At 38.3% G+C, this 12765-nt stretch overlaps 1 protein-coding gene across 7 annotated transcripts in view; it reads right to left on the reverse strand.

Annotated features, from left to right (window-relative positions):
- Positions 1–12765, reverse strand: part of LTBP1 (latent transforming growth factor beta binding protein 1) — a 199430-nt gene that overhangs the window by 86334 nt on the left and 100331 nt on the right. For all 7 annotated transcript variants that reach the window (XM_042789538.1, XM_042789534.1, XM_042789539.1 and 4 more), the window contains 2 exons: positions 8856–8958; positions 3157–3228 (listed from right to left, as the gene is read on the reverse strand). In XM_042789538.1, the coding sequence (XP_042645472.1) occupies positions 3157–3228; positions 8856–8958 (175 nt within the window). The remainder of the gene's footprint in view (positions 1–3156; positions 3229–8855; positions 8959–12765) is intronic.

Genomic DNA, 12765 nt, shown 5'->3' on the forward strand with positions numbered 1-12765 from the left:
CTAAGGAGGCTTTTGATTGCAAAAACAACGTAGAAAAGAAGGTTAATTAGGCTTTTAGGCCTGAATTTTCAAAGGCAGTGAAAGTTGGATGATATCTAGGTGAAAACAGCAATCTCTTTTAGCTGCAGGCAGGGATTCGGAAGTATATCCCCATTACTATTTGGTTTGGCAGTGCTGGCCCCTTCTAAGCATGGACACAGCATGCACACCCTTTCAGCAAAGAATAATCTAATTAAAATGTATACTTGCATATGGACATGCTGTGCCACTCCTTTCTAATTTAATTGTAAGGATTATGACAAGAATACAAATAATCCCCTGCCAGCACCTTGAAGTTTTCGCAGCTATTGCTGTTGCTTTGCTCTGTGTTTGTGATACAGACAGTTGTTTCTTCATTAGCCCTGTCCTCTTCTAGAAAAGCACGTCTGCTTCAGATCAACACAAAAAGGATGCTTTTGCCTGATTCATTGAGAAGCACATGCTAATGACCATTTCAGGACTGAAATGCATCCTGACAGCAGCTTTCCGATACGAAGCTAGCTTTCATGATGACCATTCAGACAGAGGTCAAAATACTGGCCCTCTGAAATAAAGTGGTAATCTTGTTACTTACTTCAATAGGACTAAATTTCATCCTGGCTTTGTTTCATGGGTATTCCTTCTCCCAGTTCCTTCCTTACTTGAACCTCCTTTTGGAGTGTGCTGGTGAGGAAATTACAGACAAGCCACCCAAGCCTCCATAAGGCAATAAGGAAAACCTGCAGCAGTCACCACCTCTGTCCTCTCTAGAAAGTTAAGAGATTGTCCCCATCCTCAATTCATCAACACCTACTTCCTGGTGGGATAATCTGACTCCCATTGTTTGATTAAACTCTAGGTTGTAAGTTCCCATGTATGAACTACAAGTTATATTTAGAGTCTACAGCTTTCTTTCTTCTTGGATAATGATAGCAGTAATAAAACAAACTATTTAAAGCCTCGTATTTCCTGCACTATTAGTTATGTAGTACAAAAATGTGTCAGGGGAAAAACTATCAAAACCCAGTATAATAAACAATGACTGGTCTACCAGGTACCGATCTATTTCTGGACACTACCATGGCAAGACTCCCTCTCTATCAGACTGTCATTGCTCAACCTCCTGGCCTACTTCTGGCAACGTACACAAGCTCCAGACCATTTTTAAACTGTCTGTAGCCCCTGATTAAGAATCTCAGTTTCCATGAAATAAGCTTTGCCAACACCTCCATACAACCCCTTGGAACAAACTGAATGCTTTACTCGCCTTTAAATGCCTGCTGGGCTGCTGCTGTCCAGGAAACCATTGTGTATACAGTGGGGTTTGAGCACAAGTACTGGAGGTACCAAAAGCTCCTGTCTCTCCTGGACCATGTTCAGAGAGATGTATGATGGTACTAATGAATAACAGCATCTTTCAGACACTTTCTGTGCTCAAGGTTAGAAATAGTCTCTTTTGAAGACTTTGAAAAACCTTGTAACTAATATGTGGAATGAGACAATCTCTTTTGAAATGGCTGGAAAAACCTTGCTAAAATATATGCACCACTTGTGTGTTTAATTTGAGGAGTGAAAAGATGGCCTATCTATGCCTTGCACTCACCTCCTTCACTTTTTCACTTTGCAGTCCTCATCAGTAAGTTGCCATCAACATCTCCCTATCCCTTTTATTTATTTAGAGGACTCTACAGTCTTTCACTGCAGATCAGAAACAAGCTCTTGAGATGCAATTTGCAGCTCTCCTCCATTTAGATCTTTACTATTTTGACCCAATCTAACTTTCTCTCACAATCCTCCAGATGCCCCTATACTTCAAGCTGGTAAACCAATAGGCAGAGAACTGAGCAGCAGATAGGCTCAAGTGGCCATACTCTCAAATAGCAGGTCACATCTCCTTCAGCAGTAGAAGCAGCAGAATGTTTGTGTTTAGTGCTCTATAAACTGTATTTTAATGGTTGGTAAAATAATTTCTTTATGTGGCTGGCTGCTGCATGTTCCTTCATTAATATGCTAACTAAAAGTTTTCAGTTAAACAAAATTAACTTTATCTCCAAAGTGCCTACATATATCCTTTAACACCATTTACTCCTTATTTTTCTCCTCCTCTGCATGACCACTACTATTCGTTGGGACCTCTTTTACCCCTGCAGTGTCAACAATGACTAACAAACCTGACTACAGGTCAGTGTCAGCCTCACTTGAACTCATTCTTCCCTTCCTTTCCAAATCTCTCCCCAGTGTACCACTGCAGATTTGCTCACATCTTCTCAGAGCTCCTTTCTCCTGTTTACTTGAGCTGTGCCAAACAAGTCAGACAAACAATTAAGCTTTTTCCTACATCCTCACCTGGCACCTCTGTTCAATACTCCATGATACAAAGAAAGAACAAGCATATGTCTGCGGTCATCTATTCAGCTTTGTCAGAGAGATGCTGTAGGCCAGGAGAATCTAAATACCCCAAGCCTTTCTGTGTAGCTGCATGATCATGCAGACCCAACAGCCCTGTACGCTTTGACAACTTCTGTACTTACAGCCAGGAGATATAGGACACAATTTATGCAGTGTCTAACTCCATACATCCTCACCTGCACGATGCATGTTCTTGAAGAATGTGGAGAAATGCTTTACAGAGCAGCCAGGTACACATGGCTTTTCATTTCCACTTGCAAGTGACATTATCTGGCTGTTCTCATTACTGTTGAGTAAAACCTCTTAAGTCTAAAATAATTGTTCTCTGATTACTCTATACTTTCATGATTATAGAAATTATTCTCTATTGCTAGTTTCATCTGACTTAACTGAATAAGTCTGCAGGTTCACTGTTTAGCAAAAGAACTGGCAGAACAATGTATTTCTACTGAAAAACAAAATAAATTCTTCCTTCTGAAGTCATCTTTACACATCATCAAATAAAATGAGAGTATACATGAAAGTTTTCAGTTTTTTGCCCCAGAGCAAAAAAACACCCCACACTCTATGGATTTGCCAATATTTGGCAACAGTTAAAAGTAGCTTCAACATTTTTTCCCAAATACAAATTAATTGACTGGATTCATTCATCTAAGTCACAATTATAAAATAATTTGCCAAAGAAAACTGGTACAAAATAAACACAATCAATTGTGGGCACTGTCGTACCTTGACAAAATGTAGCATTAATCCTCTTGTAGCCTTGTGGGCATTCCATCATAGGACTGTATCCATGGTAAGCTGAAGAAAAAAAATACATCAGTTAAATACTGATTTACATGCTTAGAGAGACTGACAGACAAATTATTATGTAACTATATAAGACAATCATAAGTTTTTATGATGTATGGCATAAAAGGCCAAGAAATGAAAAGTAAAGGTTGTACAGGTAACCTTATTTCCATCTCTTCCCACATATGTACCACTTCAGTCTTCAGTTATCCAGTCAAATTTATATCTTTTCCAAAAAATAAAGCTTTGAAATCAGGGCATTATCTTTCAGCCTAGTTGCTCTCAAATATTGAAATAATTACTTTCCCAAACCAGCTACAAATATCATGTTGGAAAAAGATAAAGATTCATGATGGAAACTCAATGGTCTTAAAACTGAAAACAGCTTTGGAAAGCAGAAGTACCTTCAATGTTAAGCAAAATTGTTGGGTGCCATTTCTCCTGCCACATTGAATTAAAAAATATTTTAAATAGAGAGAAAATAGATGCAAATAAGCTTTTAAAACACGGCAAAAAGAAGAAAAAGACACATTTGTGATTTACCTAACAAAGTTGCCAAATTTTAGAAGACTGTGTGACTTACTGGCTGATCAGTGTATACTGTCAAGGGCATAAGAACACTGCAAAACACAGACTGAATTCAGTTTTGCCAAAATAAAAAGTGTTCAGTTAACCAGTTTTTTATTTCTATTTATTGTTTCTTTCCTCCACTTAAGGTTGCCTTTGAGACTACAGAAAACTGTTTATTGATTCTTAAACTGTTATAACATCATAAATGAGAGCAGTAACTTCTTTGTATGGTTATGCACTAAACATTCACCTCTTGGCAAAGCCCAGTACTTTATTAAATAGAGGGCTAAACTTTTGGCACTGTGATCATGCAAGTGCCTTTAATAAGAGTCAAGAGAGTTTTTCATAATTTGAATGCTACAACAGAGATACCTTACATTTGGTCAGATCTCCTGTTCTCCTTTAAAAGTGCTCTAAATGTACAGCAGGCAAAAAAAATAAAAAATCAAAAGCTTTACATCTTTACTGTATATAAACTGTCAAATAAGACAGAACAACTGAGTGAGATAATGTTTTCAATTGGCTTCACTTCATATATAATGCCTGAATTGCACATTTATCTCTGCAGCTTATTTTAAAACTGGTAACTAGTTGACTGTAAGGGTGGAAAAAACAGGGAAAAAAAAATTCTTGAGTTCTATAGCTCTTCATATTCTTTGGAAAAATTTAAGTGATAATCTTGAGTAGCAGTTTTTGGAGTAAGATAGTTTTATTTCAAATTGCTGTGCGTTATTTAAAATAATTTATTGATTAGAACATTGAGGTTCTCCTTAGAGATTGCTTAAAATGATAAAATGGTTAAGCACAGAAACAGTATGGGTCAAAATAAAGCAACAATGTTCTTACAGTTTTGAACACATACTTTTTCATCTTTACATTGACTACAACCATTTTAACACAAAATTTGAAAATGTCATGTCTCACTATAAAGTGGCAGCTACACACTTATTTTCACAGTAGCTCCAATCTTTTCACAATATCAATATTAAAACCCATTGAAATTTAAGGTGAGATTTTCAAAAGTGCAACGCATTAGTTTATTCTTGGTCTCCAAAAATGTCAGTGAAACTCCTAATGCTCATGCTGGCAGAGTCAGAGTCATAATTGCACTGATTATGTCCAACATTATATGTGTTTGCCATTACAGACCTGATCCAATTCACACTAAAACCAAGAGAGTCTCTCTAATTTTTTGTGGCCAGGAATGGTACCCTGCAGTACAGCCTGGTGGAGAAAAACAGAGGAAGGGCAGAGCTCTTCCAGTTGTAGATGGAGACAGCCCATAAGCTATGCCAAGCCTCTTCCAGAGCTGTAATGTATTTTCCCTTCCAGGATGACTCAGCTGCTCTAGAAAGTGCAGTGCTGGAGTGAGGTCAGAGATTTTAACCTCTCTCTCCCTCCACAGCCTCCTACTCCAACAATGAAGAGGAAACAGTGGCTTACTAGCAGCTGTTTTCTTCCTTCAGCAAAGAGCAGCAATGTAAGCAGGTTGGAATAGACTAAGGAGCTTGTCCAGTGATGGCTAGTGATCCATGTGGGAGCTGGATGGAGTCCTACATTACTTACCCTTTACTCATTCAGATAACCTGTTTGTAATTATGAACTGTTATCAAGAAGCTTGAACAATCATAACATTCCCCATGTATCACACAAATGCATTTTGTCTTAAAAGTTGTCGTCATGTAGAAGCCCTCAAAAATGGAGCTCTGTTCCAAAATTTCTTTTTTTGTTGTTTTTCAGTAATACTGAATAACCCATAAACTTACAGACATGGGAGCTGTCTCAGGCCAAGGCACCTGACTTTTCAATAAGACAGAAGCCCTGACGGAGTAGCGGCTGCTACCCAAAATATTCAAGTACATCTTTACAAAGTGACAAAGCCCTATTTAAGTCCATGATAACAAGAGACACAAAAACTTATGCATATCCTTAAGTAGTTGACTGAGGAGAGCAGAAAAGTGCCTGCTAATGAGACTGTACTATAGGGTTAAATATTTTGCTGAAGTGAGTTTCGCAGAACATCACGTTAAATGCAACCTGGTTACGTATTATAAAAATGGGTCAATCTTAAAGTTTATGAAGCATAAAATCATAAAAGCAAAAGGAAGTCTGTCTGCTTCCAAAAAGTCTACAATAAAAAGGGTAATACCAATTTAGTGAAGTATCAGAACAGGTCAAAATTATGTGGGACTAACTATGCCTGCTGAAACACAACCATGGATATCACTTAACTGATAACTTACTAATAATTTACTTCACTCCCACGTTTTTCTATCCAATATAAAATATATATACATTATACATTAAAAAATACATATAAATGTACATGCATAATCTTTTTACCACTGCAATATTCTCATTATTGTAAAAAAAACCCCCAAACCTGATGAAATATAAATCCTTAGGCAGCCACTCCACACTTTCATTAAATCTTACAATAAATTTACATTTATCTTTGAAAATTGTTTGCTCTACAGAAGCATAATACTTTGACACTGACATGAGGCTTAATTTGATGCCTATGCCCAAAGGATACTTAGGTCCAGATCCAAAACAGATTTGAAAGTTCAAGTTGTGGGCCTAAGTTCAAACTGAACATCTATAAAATTCTAGGATGCTGTAAGATCACTTAAACTCCTGCACCACTCCAAATTTATCACTTTAAGTTCTTAAAAATCTGAAAATTTACCATTTGCACTCATGCAGTATTGCCATAATTCATAGCATGATTAAATAGCATCATACCTGGCTCATTCTTAAATCAAATCTAGACTAAGAAAATACATATACCTCTACCAAAACTTTCTGAGAGATTCTGTGAATATTCTTGAAACATAAACGTACCAAATCATACTCTTGATATAATGTAGTGGTAGATGACACTGTATTTTAATCTGATGAAAACAGACAGTGCACCTATCTCCTCCTCCCTTCTTAAAATACTAATGTACAGTGAGAGCTCCCACCTAGAAAGATGAGAGATGCACCCCATTATGTCTAGGAAACACAAACCCTTACTTTCCAGGAATGCTTTAATCACAAGGACATGATTATTCCAAGTGGCAACATTCTCTGTCTCCTCTTGAAATTATACCGTTACATTCAAAAAAACAATTCCATATTGAGCCAGAAAGCAGAAGCGAGCATGACTCATACCATAAGTAATTAAGGAAACTGGGAAATAGGATGGGTTCCCAGTCCTGTTCCAAGAATTGTTTCTACATTTTACGGGTTAAGGCATCTTCTCATAGATATAAAATGTTGATTGGAAATTCTTCTGGCAGATAAAGGAACTCTGAATTGTCCCATCTTGAGCAAGTGTGCTAGCCATTAAGCTTTTATAATAAAAGGACAGTGCTCATCTCATTAGCGTTTAAAAAATAATTATTCTTACTTAGTGCTTTTAAAAAAGGGGTGGAGGACTTCCCTTCAGGAGAGGTTTTAGGGTGAGTTTAGGCACTTCTCTGTACCCATCTAGGAAGTATTTTGGGCATGGTTTGCCCCAGTGTTTCCCTGTTTGTTTGCTCTTAGCATCATGCCAAGCATGTTGGCATTAAGCAGCTGCCTGATGAACACGTCGTCCGCTGTGGATTCCAGGCTGAGACGACCAGTGCTTTACCTGAGCTATGAAGAACTAGCAAAAGGGCTTCCCTTCAAACCAGGCATCAAAAATTTGTATTAGTAGTTCCAATTGGTTTTTGATTGAAGCCCATTTCAGACTTTTGTGATTTTTCTCATGGCATACCTACATCCACTAAGCAACATTCTATACACCCACAGGCTTCTGAGGAACAAAAATTTCAGTTTTAGTTAAATTGCTACTTCTTTGAAGAAATCTGTAAAATCAGGACACATTTCACAATTCATACACCAATACAGAATGTATGACTCTGTTAGCAACTGTATTAACGTGCTACCAAAATAAAAATTTAGATTCCCAAGTCTTTTATTAACTATGGCCCTCAAAGACACCAAGGAGGCTATCTTTCACAAGCACATCGGAAGATAAACATACTCCAAAACACAAAATTTAAATGCTTCATAAACTAACAGATCAGACTGAGTCAGCATAAATTTATATCAGACTCTCCCAGAGAAGGAGGAATCGGATAAATAGGAGTAACAGCAGATTTTCTGCTGGAATTGTATTTACATCCACATTAAGACTTGAGGACAAAAATATGTTTCCAAAAAATTCAAACACTGAACATGTTTCCAGCATTGCTATCTGTATGAATAATAGGGGCCTAGAAGACCTAGATAAGAATGACTACAACTCCCTGCACTATTTTTGGCCCATTAAATGCAGGTCCACTCCATCTCAAAAAAAAACATAGATTACATTATCTTTTCTCATCTCTCATTTTGTGATGAAAATATGACATGACAGAGAAGTACTACTATTCATGTGCAACAATAATGTAATTCACAAAAAGTTTAAGAGACTAGCTTCACCTATCATGCAAACAATTTGAAATTTCTTTCTCATTATAAGACGATGTCAAATCATAACAAAACAATGAAGAAAGTCTTTGCCATTGCCTAATTTTTGAGGAAGACATTTACAAAACAGAGCAAAACAAAAAAAAAGTAACTGATAATTTCGAGCCTGGAAAACTTTGGCTCCAAACTTGAAAGTTCATTTGCAGTCTCAAGAGGTCACTGCATTCTCTCTAAGCAGTAACTGGTGCCTCTGTAATTTAACATTTCTGCACAAACTTTTAAAAAAAAAAAAAAATCCAGCTGGAAGAGGCAAGATGATTCAATGTCATTATCCTTCCTGCACTGACAAAACACAACAGTGCATCACTGACTTAAAGGAGGAAGAAGAGATAAAAATCCCAACGACGTTAACTTTGCTGGATGCACTGAGTGTCTGCATATTATAACTGTGCTGGCATGCAGGAGAATTACAGTTTCTGCAACCTGTGCCTAATCAAACCACAGCATATTCTTTCTACTAGGTTCCTTTAATTTTTTTCTTTTTTTCAAAAAAGGAAAAATACTACTTGAGGGGAAAAAAAGCCATAAACCAATCCAGATAATAACAACAAAATAGCACTTACATGGCTTCTTGGGACATTTCTGGCATTTGTTAAAACCCCAGGAAGTACCCACGGTCCCACAGCAGTCTTCTTGCTTGGAAAGGCCAGGAAGTGCTTTGCCACACTGGAACAGTTAGGTAAAGAATACTCCGGTTAGTGATACTATATGATGCTCATTTCTAGTACAATGTTCTTGTTCAGTCATCTTGGATCAACCTCTTGCTGAGACACTGAAGATCCACTGGAGCTCTTAGCTGAACTTAAATATTGCCCATGCATTGCAACAGCTCTCTACACAGGCATGAGTAAATTAGGTGACATTATTATCTTCCCCTGTGTCAACTTGAAAAGGAGAAAGAAACAGAAGAGAACAGTATGTCACCGGAATGACTGAGTATATTTCCAAGGTTGGAACTTGCCATTGGTACCTATTGCTTACAAGTTTCCTCATAAAATCATGCTCGTCTACTTTTTCAAAAGCTGTACAAATTATCTCAAAAACCTTTCCAATTACTCTCTTAAAGAATGTCAAAAAGTATGACTGTGCTTTCTGTAATGCTATTTCCTATTAAAAAGCCTCAACTTCCTGCCAAATTACATTTAATGTTTATGACTACTTCCTGAAAACTGCCAAATTATAATGACAGATTCTGCTGCCCAGATACTGAAGAAGGTAACACAGATTAAGATGATTGAAGCTGAAGTTAGTGATGTCTGTGTTACTGCAAACAAGTGTCTTTTTCCTCATGCAACATTTTAAATTAATCTTGCAATAATTTCTGATGTCAATATTCCTTTTTTTTCCCCTGATCAAGAATATATTTATTATGCTTTTTATTAATAAGAATAATAACTTTTGGAAGCTTGCAAGGTACTAGTTATGGTCTTGACTTTTGCAATTTTCTTCCATTTCGCATGGTAGAGAAAGCTTAAGTGTATTTCTAAGATGTGGACATTAAAAAAATACATCTGAACCTGTCAATTAGGTATCAAACGGAAGCGCACAAAGCACAAGTGCGCAACAACTGCATTTAGAAACACTTTCAAAGCAAATGCTGATAAAAACAGGCACTGCAGCAAACAATCCAAGTGTGAATCCTCAGCGCAGAGTGAACAGACCTTCACCTTCCCTAACCTAACTTTCCTCCCCAAGAGCATATAAACCTCTGACCCAAATGCTCACTTCTGCTTAGCTTTCAGCTCAGGACAGCTGGCTCATCCTATGTCACAGGCTGTGGCCCTGTGGTTGCCTTCACTGCGGCTGGTAACAACCCTGTCACTCTGCAGCGGGGATGGCATCCTCAACACACAAGCACTGACAGCTTCCTCTAACCTTCCCCAAATTTTTCCAGCGTGCTCTTAACCATACTGATCCATGAGTCAATGATGTTTCTCAAGTACAGTTACTCTGTGTGGCTTCACAGTGTGATTACTAACAGGATGGCAGGCTACCCCTACAATGTCAGGGCTCTGACCCATCAGAGGGTCCCCTCTTTGTACGGGGAGGGCTGCAAGGCATCATCCCACCCGTCTTCTCTGCCCCTTTTTCACAGATACTCTCTAGGCGCCTCCTGAAATATCTCATCAACAAATTAAAAGCAGCACCAGTTCACTGTTTAAACATCACACTGTAATGTGCAACCTGCAGCAGCTCAGCACTTCCTATCACATCTGTCAAGGGGTGTGTGAGCAGCTGGGAGCATCCTCTGTCACACTGAAAGCCAGCCTCTCATGAAATTGAGTTTTTAGCAACTTAGTGAAGTTATGGTGTGCCTCTGCACATCACTCCTATATGGGGTAGCACCACCACTTGTGCTTTGAGCCTCATTTTAGGGTGATACATGAACAGCATAAAGAACAGTGGCCAAACGGGTTAAAAGAGACTGCCCAGCTACTCTGCAATTTTATGAATCTATTTTCACGCTACTGTCTGAAGAGGGTCTTGTGACAAATTTTCTCATGTTCCAAGGGAGGAGAAACTGTTCTCATCTGGATGAACTGTAGAGTATCTAAGCAAGTCCCACCTTTCAGATGCAGACCCAGGCTTACACTATGTGAACACGTGTCTTTCAGGCTGTCTTGCACTTCTGTGGCTTGGGTACTGGCAGGATTAGTACAAGACTGACCATTCCTGATCTGTCAGAGTTCACTGAGTTCTGTTTCCAGAAGCAACTCTCAGCCTGGCACTCCACAAAGACTGTCAGGATGCGCCAACAGGAAATTCTGCACAACTCCTGCTGCAACAGCTTAACTGTTTTCAAAATTGGAACTAGCTCTTTCAACTGCCTCTAGCTAGATGATATACAGATCTTGCCACAGCTTCCAGAAGCTGAAAAAATCTTTCAGCTGGATAATACTCATAATATCTTCCTCCAAGTGGCTGCCCTAAAACCTTAGAGAATTGATGTTATGTTTTTACACTGTGCTGGTTTCTCAACCCACATTCCAGGTGAGCATGCTCTAGGAAGGACCATTTTACTTTATAATCACAGCTACTCAGTTTTGCTTTATAATCGCAGCTGCTCGATTCCATTCCTAGAGCTGGGACTTCTTCTTCAAAGACAGAAAAGTCGCTTACTGAAGTTGTACACTGTGGCTGTTATTGAGACAGCTAAACCAATTTGCACTTGAATCTTCTCCTCCATTTGTGCATCAGTTTTACAACTTTCCTCTCACCAAAAAGAAGTGGGAGGAATCAAGGCTGGTGCCTCACCTCCCCTTATGATCTCAGAAATGGAGTATTTGGGCAGGAAGGCACATTACCTAACACCCAGTGTTCCTCTGCAAGGTCACTAGCCTCAAGGACACATCCCAGCAGTTCGTGTGTGTCAAGGCAAGACTCCACTAACATGAGAGCCAACATGTCATCATGAACTGGCCCTTTTTTCTTTCTTCTTCCCCAGAATAGGTGTTATTTAACAGTAGTAAATTAAAAGCATATAAAACAAAGAAGAAAAAGAAAGAGAAAAAAAAAAAAAAAAGAAAAAAAAGAAAAAAGAAAAAAGAGAAAGGAAAAAATAAAAAAGAAGAAAGAACAAAGAAAAAAGAAAAAGGAAAAAAAAAAAAGAAAAAAGGAAAAAAAGAAAGAAAAAAAGAAAAAAAGGAGGAGGAAGATGGACTAAAGCCCACTTCTAGTTTAGGTGTGGTGCTACAGCATTTGCACTCTACTGAAAATCATGATCTCTGTGGTCATAACTTTTTCAAATTTCCATATAAAAACCATGAGCAAAAATAGGGATGCCAAAGTCTGAGTCATCTGGCAACTGTGGTTTGTAGCCCTGTCAGTAAAAACTGGCAATGATTAAAGCTGCTGCTCCCACTGCCTCTATAGTGAATTAAAGCTTGAAGAATCAGTGATAATTTGGTTAACGTCCAGATCATTGTAGAAACTGGCCAGCGAGGAAAAGCAACTGCCACATGGGGCTCTGAGTGGTGTAAGATCTGTGTAATTTTGGAGCTATGCATCAGAAAAAATGACTGCTCTGTAAAGTTGTAAGCCAAGAAGAAATAGAGAGTTCTTCTATGGCTAATAAACCCCGATTTCTCTGGTACATCTAATAGTGCTTCAGATACTTTCAACACTCATGGTACCGCACAAACCGTTTCCTAGCCAGCTACAGTTTCTTAAGATGCTCCTCCCTTTCACAAACCCTAAGCATCAAGGAACTGAAGCTGTGTTTCTACAGGTCTCAAAAACTTTTAGGTAATTTCTATCCACTTCAAAAGTCTTACCCACTTCCTACTACTGAGAAGAACTCCTTAGTTCTTCAGACAGTCCGTTCCAGTCTCTGAGTCACAAGTGACTGGAAAAGTCACATGGGGGAATCCATAACTATTTTTAGTTTGTCTCACCATTCAACACAATTCCAACACATAAATATGAGACTAAAATACGCAGGGAAGCTAAACACAAGCATACAGCTTGTGCTAT

The sequence above is a fragment of the Tyto alba genome, unplaced genomic scaffold (assembly GCF_018691265.1).
Source record: "Tyto alba isolate M040663 unplaced genomic scaffold, T.alba_DEE_v4.0 Super-Scaffold_16, whole genome shotgun sequence".
Classification (NCBI taxonomy): domain Eukaryota; kingdom Metazoa; phylum Chordata; class Aves; order Strigiformes; family Tytonidae; genus Tyto; species Tyto alba.